The sequence below is a fragment of the Cydia strobilella genome, chromosome Z, assembly GCF_947568885.1.
Source record: "Cydia strobilella chromosome Z, ilCydStro3.1, whole genome shotgun sequence".
Taxonomy (NCBI): Eukaryota; Metazoa; Arthropoda; class Insecta; order Lepidoptera; family Tortricidae; genus Cydia; species Cydia strobilella.
The window spans coordinates 23,921,332-23,936,329 of NC_086068.1; the positions used below are offsets into that span (position 1 = coordinate 23,921,332).

General features: G+C 42.9%; 1 protein-coding gene across 1 annotated transcript; it reads right to left on the reverse strand.

The window, feature by feature from the left end:
- Nucleotides 1–2,978: 2,978 nt before the first annotated feature.
- LOC134753717 (uncharacterized) lies at nt 2,979–3,719 on the reverse strand. The gene has a single exon (XM_063689654.1). It carries the CDS (start codon nt 3,717–3,719, stop codon nt 2,979–2,981), a length of 741 nt encoding a protein of 246 aa, XP_063545724.1.
- Between the last annotated feature and the right edge of the window lie 11,279 nt (nt 3,720–14,998).

A 14,998-nucleotide genomic window follows, 5' to 3' on the forward strand; every position in this document is an offset into this window, starting at 1 on the left:
ATAAATGATAATTAACATAATAAGCGCAAGTCATATATAATCCCTTAAGAGAAATAAATACGTTATGTTGAGTTGTATACGTCATAATCATAACTCGCTAGCCTGGGTGCGGCTATAGTTACATTGTGATCAATAAAAAGAGATAGTTTGAGAAGACACGAGTCCATCTTTTTGCACTATCATCCATCCATTCATCATCACCACCATACATCTGTTGTATTAGGTGCTCGGAAAAAGAAGAGTCGTGGAATGTAAGGGAACCCATACATTGTACGATTCTTCTTTTTCTGCACAGACTCTACCTACTTTATTTCTACACTTACTACGTACTTAGTTTAGTTACAAACGTCCAACTTTGTAAATACCTGCGAGTGCGTGCGTATGCGTGTATGTTTTCTGTTGTTTTGTGCGTATCATCAGGACTCAGATATTCAATACCTACTATAAAACCTCTTTCTCCGGCCTCCGCTTCCTCATCGTAACCGTCGTCACGCATTAATTCGCGGGTCCTGTCGTTCTAGCCATTGCTCTTTCTTTATATGGTTGAAGTCGCTGCTTCTTTCCTTCTGACTCTTTTTTTTCTGTAGAACGCTGGTCTTGAAGTACTTTAGTTGCACAAATATTCGTCGTGTCCCAGGCCGTCTTTGATGAAAGCATTGCTACGGAAACGGGGGCACACAAAAAATACGTCCTCCGCGTCTTCAACAACTCCAGGACAGGACGGGCAGTCCGGGAAGTCATCGTGTTTGAAACGGCGAAGATACGTTCGAAAGCAGCCATGACCTGACAGCATTTGTATCAAATATGTAGTAGTTGATTTCGCCATTATGACTCAGCCAGCCAGCTTGTTGTTGCGGTATCCCACTGTGTTTGCCTTCGACTTCGGCATATGCTGTATAGCCGTTTTTCATTCGTCGTCTGTAAAGGGTTTGTCTTTTCTTGGCTAGTACTGCAATAGGGATGTGTGCGCGTTTGTTTGTGTGTCTGCTGAGGCTCGGCAAAAGATCCGAGTCAGAAAATGCCGGTTTCCACTGAGGTATATATAGGTATATAGTGTATTTTTTCAAGCAATGAGAGGAAATATAATCAAAAACAATACTTTGTGACTTACCTGAAACCTCGTCAGTAATTATGTAGGTATCATCTGTGAAAATGTTATTATTGTATATGTAAAGCCTGACCAGGAATATATAATCACGCACCATGTTGCGGAATTTCGCTGGAACTAATTTTTTCATAGTATACTGAACTGTTACCCTATACATGAGAATAACAGCGCCCTCTTGACAATGATCATATATTATTTACACTGGCTTTAATTACAACATTAATATTTATTTTATAATTACATAAAAATTTCAAACAACTGAAAATCCAATCAATTTGATTGAACCTCTTTTTAACCGACTTCAAGATTTCAAAGGAGGAGGTTCTCAATTCGGTTGTTTTTTTTTTTCAATGTTTGTTACTCCATAACTCCGTCATTTCTGGACCGATTTTGAAAAATTATTTTTTTGATTGTAAGTACAGATTGGTCCCGTTTTTGTCAAAAAGCAGTTCTGATGATGGGATCCATGAGGAATCGAGGGAACTCCTCAAATGTTAAAGGCATACATATAGTGATTTTAGTATTGTCATCAACAAATCAAGCACTTAAATTTAAAAAAGTGACATTTGATGAAGTGGAACTGCTGATGATGATCAGAACGGAACTCTTCAATGACGCATAGTTCACGTTTGGCGATTTGTCCTCTTCGTTATGTTTGTTAAGCAAGTTATGTTTTTAAGAAACATTTTTGTCAAGCTCGAGTTCTGATGATGAGACCCACGAGGAACTGATGGAACTCCTCAAATGTGAAAGGCATACATATAGTAATTTTTGTATTTTCATCAACAAATCCAGCATTTACATTAAAAAAAGTGACATTTGATGAAGTGGAACTGCTGATGATGATCAGAATGGACCCGGACCGAACTCAGACCCAAACTTAGACCCGGAGAGCCGGACACGGACCCGGACTCGGATCCGGACCCAGACTCGGACCCGGAAATGCTACTAGAAAAGTGGGTTAGGTTGGTGGGTGGGTTTTGAACTGCGATTCTCACAGAACTGCTATCAGAAAAGTAGGTTTTTTTTTTTTCTTAGCCCACTGTATTATTATTGATTTTTGTTTTTCAATATTTGTTTCTTTTTATTTTTCTCTTTTCTTTCTTTTCTTTACATACTTTTCTTAGACTACTTAGACTACTTAACCTACTTACAGTCACCCTATTAATATAGTAACATATAACTCTTATTATCATATCCAATTTAGTACCGTTTATTACAGTTACTACAATTGTCAATTACAAAAAAATACGCATTTAATACAATTAATGTCAAATTCATTATACATAACTAATATTATTACAGTCTATACAAAATATACACATTTAATATAAGATTAATACAGTTATCAAAAGTTATCGTGTACAATTAATGTCAAAATGTCAAAATCTACAATTAATGTCAAATTTATTATACATAACTAATATTATTACAGTCTATACAAAATATACGCGTTTAATACAATTAATGTCAAATTTATTATACATATCTAATATTGTCACAGTCTATACGATTACAATTATTCATCTTTTTCTTTTACTTGGTAACATTCATAAGATTAATACAGTTATCAAAAGTTATCGTGTTTACTTGTCAATTTTATTCTGCATTTGTCAAATTACCCTTGGAGCAATTTGGCGCACTCGGGAGCAACACGGAGCACAATGGAACGGAGCGGAGCACAACCAAACCAACCAGCAGGGCGGAGCGCAAGGGAGCGCCCTGGAGCATGGCGGAGCGCAGAGGAGCGCTTTTATGGGGCGCCATTTTGGGAACATTTGGGAGCATTTAACTTTTTCGCTCCACCGTCGGAGCGTTAAGATGTGGTGCCATTTGGGAGCATGTTTCTTGGTGGTGTACCCCAAGTAGCCTATACTGCCGAGGCTCCGTTCTGTCTCGCCGCTCTCCTCATGACGCCCTCCGCAAAGTCCACGAAGTGTTTCCTAATTCCGTCGTCCTCCAGCATCCTCACGAAGTTGCCCTCCGTAACACTCATATCTATTGCGCACTCACAGGCGTACTGCTCGGGGCCGTATCTTGGGAATTCCGTGAGGATGTGTGTAACTGTCTCCACGGTTTGTCCGTCGCAGGAGCAATGGGGGTCGTTACCCAGCTTGAACCTGTGGAGGTATTGTTTGAAGCCCCCATGCCCTGTTAGTAGTTGTGCGATGGTGTTCCTGTTACCCAGTCTCTCCATAATCCTTTTAGCGCCCCGCACATCCCGGAAGAACAGCTTCGTGCCTGAGGTACTTTCCGTCTCCTCATATCTCCTTTGCCACCTACTTAGGGTGCTGGCTCTTATGATTCTTTTTGCGAACGAGAGAGGGAATTTGCTATACAGCGGGGTCTTTTCCGGGTCTAGGGCCGCCGCCTTGGCTAGCTGGTCCGCCCTCTCATTTCCTTCCAGGCCAACGTGCGCCTTTATCCAAGATAGCTCTATCGGGTTTCCCCATGTTAGGGCCTCTTCCAGGTTTTCCCTGATTTTTACTGCTATCGGGTTGAGGGAGTTTGGGTCGGCAACTGCCTGAAGTGAGGACCTAGAGTCACAGTAGATCACTGTCCGGTGCTCCTTGTCCTTCGCCATGCTCGTAGCTTGGTAGAGTGCCATCATTTCGGCTTGGTACACCGACCAGTGATCCGCTAGCCTGAAGCTCGTACTATCCCGCTCCTCCCCTCCCGACCACCATGTAATCGCGCCGCCTACCTTTCCTTGGATTTTACTGCCATCATCAGGGCCCCTCCGTCAAGTCCTCGGTTTTTGTGAGGCTAAAGGTGACTCGTTTCCTATCTGCCGGATGCGGGAGTATCGACGGGTGGGCCCTAGGCTGCAGTTTCCCTTCCGGCAACTCCGGGAGGGTTTTGCCTCTCTTGACCTCATAGAGCTCCTTTTGCTCCTGCAGCCTAAGGTCCAGTGGTATTATCTGTGACAGGATTGCCGCTGAGACAGTGGATACTGTGCGGTGGGCTTTGGCTATTTTTATACCGAAAGCTCTGGTTATCCTGTCTAGTTTTTTCCTGGCGTGGACCCTAGTTGCTACGCCTCCCCAGGCCCCAGCAGCGTAGAGTATTGTAGGCTCAACTACGGTGTAGTAAATGGTTTTCAGTATGTCCGGGTTTAATCACCATCGAGTCTTTGCCATTCTGCTTACCACTTTAAAAAGGTTCAATGCCTTGGTGGAAACATTCTCTATGTGGAGTCCGAACCCCAGGTTTTCGTCTATTGTGAGACCTAGAAGTTTTAATTTATTGTCCAGGGCGATTTGTGTCGACATCATTTGGAATGTTGGCGTGTCATACTTAGTTTGCGCGTTATTAAGATCGCTTGTGTCTTGTGTGGGGCGAACCGGAGCTTATGCCTTTTTTTTTTTTTTTTGACCCAGGGGAAATCCGTTAGGGATCCCACCCGGCCCGGGAGAGGCCGAGTGGGTATGTCCGACTCGCGAGGACTAAAACCCCTGGGGTGTTCGGACGCTCGCTTTTGGGCGGGGTTACGGGAACAACTTTGCAGACCTCCGAGACCCCGCCGGCGTTGCCCTTGCGGGCCCATCAAATTGGGGCTGCTCCAGCAGCCTACTCCGCTGAAGGCACCTCGGAACACTCGCAGGTTCTGTCACTCGCAGATTCTGTCACGCAGTTTCTGTTAGGGTGGCAACATTCGGGCTGCGAAGGCTCTTCGCCGCCTGCCTGGCATCCTTCGGCGCTGAGGGAGCGAGTTGGCGTCGTCCTCGCACATTCGTTCAGCGGCCTCCTTTTGCGTCAGGACGGTGACGCTAAAGGTGGCCACTGCCGCCCATGCCTCTTCACTGCCGATCATACGGCGTATCAGCGCCGGCAGTGAGAGGTCTCTTCCTACAGCCATGGACAGGACAGCGCGAGGCTCCGCCCACGCAGGGCACTCCTCGCGCGTGTGTTGGGCCGTGTCCACGGCTCCTCCGTCACAATGGTGGCACGCTGTCGTCGGCTCTCTTCCAACCCTCTCACACAGGTACCAGCTGAAGCAGCCGTGCCCCGTCAGGAGCTGTGTGAGATGGAAGGAGGGTGTGCCGTGCTTTCGTTCCACCCATTCTTTTAGAACGGGCCGAACAGCGGCCACCAGGTCCCGGCTAGCTCCCGGGATCTCCAGACGTTCCGACCATTTTTCGAAGAGCACATCTCGTGCTTCTTCCCGCCAGTGTTGAACTTCTTGGGGGGCGGGCCAGTTTTCGTTCCTCCTAGCTGCCAGCACCCGCCAATAGACCGTGGCCTGAACGCCGGCTTCAAGGTCCCAGGGCGGGCTCCCAGCCAGCAGGCAGGCTGCTACATGCGAGTTATCGCGGTATGCTCTAGCCACCCTGAGAGCTATGGCCCGCTGCGGCCGGCGCAATAGGGCCGCACTTCGAGTTCTCGGGGTGTCCGCCCATATTGGCGCCCCGTATAGCGCCATTGAGCGCACCACGCTCATATAAAGCCGCCTGCAGGCTCCTCCTGGATCGCCCAAATTTGGCAGAATCCGCCCAAGCGCTCCGGCTGCAGCTAGCAGTTTTGGAGCAAGGATCTTGAAGTGCTCCTCGAACTTCCATCTGCCGTCGAGAACGAGTCCCAGGTACTTCATCGTTGACCCGACGGCGATGGAAGTTTCTGCCACAGTGATATGTGCCCCTTCTGGTGGTTTATTTCGAGGCCCATGGAACACGATGACCTCGGATTTGTGTAGAGCCACTTCTAGGCCCAGCGCACGGATCCTATGTACCACATATGCCACTCCTGCTGTGGCTATGTAGGCGGACTCTCTGTGGGTCCTGCCACGGGCCGACACGAGGGTGTCGTCAGCATAGCACGTAACGCTGATTCCCCGCAATGTGGGCCCGCGTAGTACCCAGTTATAACCCATGTTCCACAGGAGCGGCCCTAGCACCGAGCCCTGTGGAACACCGCACGACATTTCCCGCCTCCCCCAGCCATCTTTTGTTGGAAATACCACAACGCGTCCGGCAAAGTAGTCCGCTACAATTCTTTGTAAATATTCGGGCACGTTGTGGTATTTGAGTGCCGCCTTTATTGTCTCCCAGGGCAGAGTGTTAAATGCGTTGGAGATGTCCAGTGATACGGACATCACAACCCCACCCTGAGAGACTTCCTCCTCTGCTAATTCCCTTACGCGGGCAATCGCGTCCAGTGTCGAGCGCTGCGGGTGAAAGCCATATTGGCATTCGCTCAAGCCCGGCTGCATGCTTCTGACTAGACGAAACGCGATTATCCGCTCAAAGAGCTTGCTCGTCTCGTCGAGCAGCACTATGGGGCGGTAGGCCGAAGGCTGGTCAGGTGGGCGTCTCTCCTTCCGGAGGAGCACCAGCTTGCCTGTTTTCCACCTATCAGGGAACAGCCCCTGAGTCAAGCACGAGGTGAATAACTCTCGGACGCTTTCCTCCAGCTCACTGAGTGCGACTGCCAAGGCACGCCCAGGTATGCCGTCGGGCCCGGGGGTTGTCTTTTTAGAGCGGAGCTTGACGACTGCCACACTCATTTCGACCTCTGTCACCGGCGGTACTTCCGTCACCATTTGGCGTGGTCTCATGGTCGGCGCCATAGCTGGTGGCACGAATTCACCTCTTTCATAAGCATAAGGGAGTAAAGCCTGACCAGGAATATATGATCACGCGCCATGTTGCGGAATTTCATTCAAACTAATTTTTTCATACTAAACTGAACTGTCACCACATACATAAGAATAACAGCGCCCTCTTGACAATGATCATATATTTCTGGTCGGGCTTTACCTTGGCAGCGCTTTGTACGTCTTTTTACTAAAGAGAAGACTTTTTGCAATAACTCAAAAACGGCTGAACCGACCATGTCCGCTATGGTTTTCATTGAAAGAATTTATAGTTTTTACAATGCATGTGCTCGAAAAGTGCGTTTCCTACGGAGCCATATCATGCGGAAAGTACTACTTTTCCGCACTAGTGCTTTTTGTTTTCAATTTTTTTTACAGTACATATGGTGCTACTTTCTCGCACTAGTGCGGAAAAGAGCACTTGTCCGCACTAGTGCTTTTTGTTTTCAATGTTTTAATAATTAAACTTATTTGCCATGATATGTTTTTTTATTTACTCGCACAATGCATAGTAAAACATTGTATGATACACTTGCGTAAAGATGATTTCCGCACTTGTTGCATAAATAGCTATTGTTTTACGATTTTTGTCATATTTTTGGACCCATGGTTCATAAGTTAGAGGCCCCCTCCTCACTCACACATATTGTTTTTCTTTCAGAGCGATTATTTCCGAAAATATTCACATTAGAAAATGGTTTTTGAACACCATTATTCGCTTTTGAAAAAAAAAAAAACAAGAAAACATTTTGTATGGGAGGTACCCTAAAATATTTTTTGTAGTCGAGAGCTTTTTCAACGCGCGTTAAAAAAAACTTTTATAAAAAAAAAGATAAACCGACTTCAAAAAGGATGAAATAAAATATTATCCTTTTTAGGGTTCCGTGTTTAAGTATATGCGTTACCAACTGATATTTTTGAAGTCGGTGCCAAGCCAAATTTTTAACCATAATGATTTTGGTGCAATTCGATAAAGATACATAGATATAGAAGTGTCCTACGTGGGCGATCTCGTTGCGAACGCGAACGCCTTGGGCCGGCCGCGCCGTGCCGCGTCGCTTCGCTTCGCGTTCGCGAGTGTTCGCCTATGTAAGACGCAGCGTACACGACGACAATAAACGAACTTTCTGTACACCTCAGAACAGAACACACGGTTGAACCTTCTTGGCGCAGTTCGTACCATGCTTGTCGGCAAGTTAGTGTAAATCTAATACGTTTTGTCGTCGTATTTTTTTAAAGAGCATTTCTTACTAATTCTTGAACAGTCATAGCACGCAAGTGTGGGATTGGGACTGTCGCTTATCCAGAGGACTACATTTCAAAATATAAAACAATTCAAGGAACCTTCATGCAAAATTTCAGCTAAAGCGGTTCAGTTGTTTAGCCATGAAAAGGTAACAAAGAGGCAGACATAATTGCTTTCACGTTTATAATATTTGTACAGTTGTAATGGGATTTATAGACATAAAGCTGATTATTTTGGACTGGTATTGTTACTACTTGGAGTACTTGGCTTGGCACCGACTTCAAAAATATCAGTTGGTAACGCATATACTTAAACACGGAACCCTAAAAAGGATAATATTTTATTTCATCCTTTTTGAAGTCGGTTTATCTTTTTTTTTATAAAAGTTTTTATTTTTCCATTTTTAGTTTTAAAACATTGTTAAGAGCGTGACGCATGAATGAAAAACATAATGATGTTTAACTGTAAATTCGTAAACTTTATTAAATAATCCGAATTTTCCTCGAGTTCGTCTGGGAAATCATTCCTGTCACTAAATCCATTCTCCGCCCCGCCACTGACCCAATCCCTCAAACCCGGTGATCACTCAACCTCACAGCACATCAACCCCTGATCACTGAACCCCTCGACCCTAAACCACCAACCCTTCAACCGCCATTCCCCGACCCCTAACCCCAGACCCCTTAACTTCTAACCCTAACCCCCGATCCCTTAACTCCCAACCCCACAGTCCCCGACCCATCAACTCACCTCCCCTCAACCCCCAACCTCAAACCCCCCAAACACTAATACCCTCTACCTTCACCTCTCAGTCTCTTTGGTTATTTCCAACACTACCTACATCAAAAATCATAATACACATACGAGGGAAGTTATCAGTAGCCTTACCACGAGTTTGACATTGATATATTCGCTATCGTGTGCGTAACTTACTGTTTATGCATCTCGCTCGTACTAGCATATTAGTGTACAAAGTAAGTTACGAAGAATATTTAGTGTCTAACTCGTGGTTAGGCTACTGTTGCACTACATCAAATTGGTGGTTTTGGGGAGGAAATGCTTGAGTTACTTTAGAAAACACCGAAATTACCACACACGTGCCTTTAAAAATTGAGGAGTTCCCTCAATTCCTCACGGATTCCATCATCAGATCAAAACCAAAAATATTACGAAAACACCTTGGAGAGGTAACTTCTTTCAAACAGAAAAGGAATAACTCAAATCGGATCATGGGTGCCGGAGTAATCGCTGAAATCATTATCATCAAAACAATCATCATCATCAGCTCCACTTCATCAAATTGGTGGTTTTCGAGAAAAAATGCTCAATTTGCTTAAGAAAACGACCAAATCACCATACATGTGCCTTTAAAAATTTAGGAGTTCCCTCAATTCCTCATGGATCCCATCATCAGAACAGCACCAGATTAATGTGGGACCACCTTGGAGGTAGTTCCTTTCAAACAAAAAAAGAATTGTTCAAGTCGGACCACGGGTCTCGGAGTATTCGCTGAACATCCTACAATAAAAAAATCATCATCACTATCTTCAAAACAATCATCATCATCAGGTGCAATTCATCAAATTGGTCGTTTTCGAGAGAAAATGCTAAAGTTGCTTATGAAAACACCCAAATCACCATACATGTGCCTTTAAAAATTGAGGAGTTCCCTCAATTCCTCAGGGATCCCATCATCAGATCAGAACCAGATTAATACGGGACCAACTTGGAAGTAGCTCCTTTCGAACAGAAAAAGAATTACTCAAATCGGCCCACGGGTCTCGGAATAATCGGTGAACATACATAAAAAAAAAAAAAAAAAACAGCCACAACCGAATACAGAACCTCCTCCTTCTATGAAATTGAAGTCGGTTAAAAAGCGTTTGAATGACACAAATGGACAACCATGTACTTACATATGTGTTCACACGAGGGCGGTTCCCGCGGCGCTTTTTTATCGAGCACTGTTCGATTTTCGGAGTTGAGCGTTGACCGTTAATTGAATTGAGCATACGGAACTCTCGTGTATCAGTTCTCAGGAGCGTTAAAAAAGCGCCGGCGCTGCTGTCAGTTAGCTGTCAAGTGTCAATCTTTGGTGTCAATCATCATGCCTATATCATGGCTATGCCGAATTCGTAATAAATAACTATGTGGGAGCTCGATCCCGAATTGTTAATTATAGAAGTCTAGTCTCGACCATTACTCGTTAAATCTTTACCGGAATACGCAAATATAGTACTAAACAAGTAACTGTCAAATTTTTTTTGTGACACACTTTTATTGCTGACTGTACTTCTTCTCATTTGAGTGTCTATCGAGTACTTCTTGAGACCTTTCATTAGAAAGGAAATAAATAACCAAACAAAAATAAACACAAAATTTCATTACAGCCTAAACTTGATGTGTTTGTGTTTTTCCATCGAGGAGTTCCTTTGGCTACCTACCGACTGCATCATCAGAATACCTCCATGTTAGCATATTATTGTATTGTCACCGGAATTACGATAGTACTCCAACTTTCAACTGAATCAGATACCGGAAAGTGGTTCAAATTTTAGTTACAAGATTTGAGGCACTTGATATATACGCAGATACGCAGTGAAGCTAAATAAAAGTGTGTAAGTAATAATAATAGTAAGAGATCTTAGATCCCGTTTTCTAAGGGGACCTTGCATTTTTGAGACAAAGCAAACCGCTTGGAACAGGTGTTCCTGGGGGTGATCTGAGCTGATTTAGCCCGGTTGCCACGAGGTTCCCCCCAGCAGGTGGGCAGGGAGGGGGGGGGGGGGAAAGTGCCTCCGGCGCGCCCCACTCTAAGCTTTATATCTGCATACATCTAGCAAATATATCAAGTTTGGTGTCTTTTTCGTATAATTCGAGGATGAAGAATTCATTTCTGTGACTAAATTTTCACTCACCCATACAAAAAATTCGAGAAATACAAAATTTAAAAAAATTCTTTACACTTTTTTTTTCGAAAATCCTCTATAGAATTAAAACTATAAGAATTTGCTCTAGAAAAAAAATACCCGTGAATAGCCCAGTTATCCTACTATATAGAATAGTAAACTTGTCAAACATTTTTCTTTTATAACTGTTAAAAAAATGTTTTGAGTCCCGCGGCGTACCCGCGTTGTAAGAGCGGTATGCAGCTTTTAGGATCTTTAAGTATGTTTAGATGATTTCTGATAGGTTGTTATTCTTCTGGTTGTAGATTACATTAATAAATTACTTCTGGCCGTGATATATGGTTGGTCAAGCAAATCATGTCAGCAGAAAAAAGCGCGAAATTCAAATTTTATATGGGACGATATCCCTTCGGGCCTACATTTTATACATTTTCCGCCTTTTTCTACTGAAAAGATTTGCTTGACTAACTATATATATATAAGAACTATATATACGAATATAAATTAAATATATAAATAAAGATGTTGCGAAAACATTCGTCAGTAGTTATTATAAATGTGATAAAATTAACATAGTTAGATGTTTGACAAAAAATGCGGGTTAAAATTAGATATCTATTGTTCGCAATTGCCACTACATGCACATAGGTCCGTTTTAGTTTTTTTAACGCAGTTGCACCTCCTTGCTCATTTGTTTTGCAGCGGCAACGAATAATCTCCAAACAAGCAGCAGCCGCCGCAGGTCGGCTTGTCCATATGGGCTCCCAATAACCTTTTTGTTTAGACCAGCCCCAGTCAGCAGGGCATGGTAGCTGTTGCTGAGAGGATATAATCTGTCCCCAAACCTCCTCCCCAAACTCCTCCTTGGTAAACTGCCCGGAGAATATGTTTACGTAGGGCATCTTCTGTTGGAGGCAGATTCTCTAACTGGAGATTTCTTATTGTATAAAGTACTCTTCGGCACTCATTTACAGTCGTACCTCGTACTTGTACCTGATCTGAAATCAGTAACAAAATGCATGGTGTTAAAATACTGTCTAGGGATCAATTCACACCTCGTAATTCAAATCTGTCCAGACTTAAAAATGTAAGTCTCTTACTTGTGATACAAGACCATAACAATTTTTTCCAATATTGGCAACGCCTGCTCAATATTGCCTTGTTTGTCGTAATTAAATCCCTCCGTTACAGCAGGATATGCCCTCCAAGCTTGAAATACGCTTGTTTTCACCTTTCCACACAAAAAAGAAACAGTGTCGCAACCTGAAAAGGCGTGGAAGAATGCCAAGACTACTGTCCTTTCTGGTCCTGTGAAATAAATTATATATCTATGCGTTACAAATAAAATCATATATTTAAAGAAAGTTTGCAGCACGTGACCAATTGCCCAGATGACCTGTCTCGTACTGCGGTGACATATTTATTTTATTTACAATTAATGGAGGAACTACAAAAGTTACCTAATGAAGATGCAATAGCATAGCACGAGAGGAACTGCATGGTCATTCTTTCCTGTGCCAATATGTACCCGTAACTCCTGGAGCTCCGGCAATTGTGATATATAGGTACATTCAACTGCGAGAACAACAATATTAGTATCCACTGTGCGTAGCATAATTTTTGTGTGACCTGGGGCTACAGCATCAGCCACATAATGGACCATCATGCGCATGTCTGCTTTCTGTACGAGGGCAACTGGTCACGTGCTGCAAACTTCCTTTAAATATATGATTTTATGTGTCTTGCCATTCTTCCACACCTTTTCAGGTTGCGACACTGTTTCTTTTTTGTGTGGAAAGGGGACAAAAAGCGTATTTCAAGCTTGGAGCGCATATCCTGCTGTATCAAATGGATTTAAATTTGGCAAACAAGGCAATATTGAGCAGGCGTTGCCAATATTGGGAAAAATTGTTATTGTCTTGTATGACAAGTAAGTCTTACAATATTAAGTCTGAACATATTTGAATTACGAGGTGTCAACCGTAGACTTATTTTAACACTATGCATTTTGTTACTGATTTCAGATCAGGTACAAGTACGAGTGTAAATGAGTGCCGAAGAAATCTCCAAAGAGAGAATCTGCCTCCAACGGAAGATGCGCTACGTAAACATTATTCTCCGTGCAGTTTACCAAGGAGGTTATGTTTGGGGAAATATTATAGCCGCTAAGCGACAGATTATTGGGAGCCCATATGGACAAGCCTACTTGCGGCGGCTGCTGCTTATTTAGAGCTTATTCGTTGCCGCTGCAAAACAAAATGCGCAGGGAGGTGCAACTGCGTTAAAATAAACTAAAATGCACTGACATATTTATGTGCATGTAGTGGCAATTGCGACCAATATATATCTTATTTCAACCCGCATTTTTTGTCAAACATCTAACTATGTTAATTTTATCACATCCATACTAATCCATACTAATATTTTAAATGCGAAAGTGTGTCTTTCTGTCTGTCTGTCTGTAAAGAGGCACGCTTAAACCGCTGAACCGATTTACTTGAAATTCAGTGTAGAGATAGTTTGAGTCTCGGGAAAGGACATAGGATAGTTTTTATCTCAGAACTCACCCCTTAAGGGGGTGAAAAGGGGGTGGAAGTTTATATGGGGAATCAATAAAAAGGAGATTGGATAAAAGTCGCGGGCAAAAGCTAGTATTATATATGCGAAAGTGTGTCTGTCTGTCTGTCTGTTACCTCTTCAGGCTTAAACCACTGGACCGATTTAGTTGAAATTTGATATAGAGATAGTTTGAGTCCCGGGGAAGGACACAAGGTAGTTTTTATATCAGAAATTATCCTTTAAGGGGGTGAAAAGGGAGGTGGAAGTTTGTATGGGAAATCGATAAAAAGCATATTGGATAAAAAATAAGTTACCAAATTACTAACTCCACGCAGACGAAGTCGCGGGCAAAAGCTAGTTAATAGTAAAGTTTTCCCAACGTCTTTATTTATATATTTGTATATATATCACGTCCAGAAGTAATTTATTAATGTAATATACGAACAGAAGAATAACAACTTATCAGAAATCATCTAAACATACTTAAAAATCCTAAAAGCTGCATACCGCTCTTACAACGCGGGTACGCCGCGCGACACAAAACATTTTTTTTTAACAGTTATAAAAGAAAAATGTTTGACAAGTTTACTATTTTATATAGAAGGATAACTGGGCTATTCACAGGTATTATTTTTTTTGAGCAAATCGCCATAGTTTAAATATTGTAGAGGATTTTCGAAAAAAAAAGTGTAAAGAAAATTTATGCATTTTGAATTTCTCGTATTTTTTGTATGGGTGAGTGAAAATTTTGTCACAGAAATGAATTCTTCATCCTCGAATTATACGAAAAAGACACCAAACTTGATATATTTGCTAGATGTATGCAGATATAAAGCTTAGAGTGAGCGCGCCAGAGGCACTCCCCCCCCCTGCCCACCTGCTAGGGGGGAGGGCCTGGTGGCAACCGGGCTAAATCAGATCAGATCACCCCCAGAAACAACTGTTCCAAACGGTTTGCTTTGTCTCAAAAATGCAAGGTGGTGGACCTAAGATCTCCTGCTATAAAAATGAAGCGTGTTTTTGGTACTAGGCACACGTCCACAAGGCAGGGAGTACGAATCACAAGTGATTTTTAAGCGTTCATATGAACACAAATATTAGAAACAGTAAAAAAGCGCCAACAATAACAATACAATACAATACAAATCCTCTTTATTGCACAACCTCAGAATAAATGTATATGGAAACACAAATAATATATGAAGACGGAGGTAAACAACAGACGGCCTTATCGTTAAAGAGCGATCTCTTCCAGACAACCTTTAGGTAGTGGAGAAATGACACACATAAATTAACCAATTAGGAGGTACAATAAACCCCAACGCCAACGTCGGGTTTAAACGCGACGCTTTTTAAACTCTTGTGCCTAACGGTCGGTAACGGAGCCTAACGATCACGGAGCAAAGCCGCGGACGGACAGAGATACGGACATGTTGACTACGGAACCCTAAAGAGGAGCAAATTTGACTTGTAAGCTTGCTTGTTGTATTTGTTTGTGTTGTAAACACCCTTCATCAATCATGAATCATGATCGTGATGATCGTGTGCAATCAGTGGGTAATGTTAATAAAAAAACTGTAACA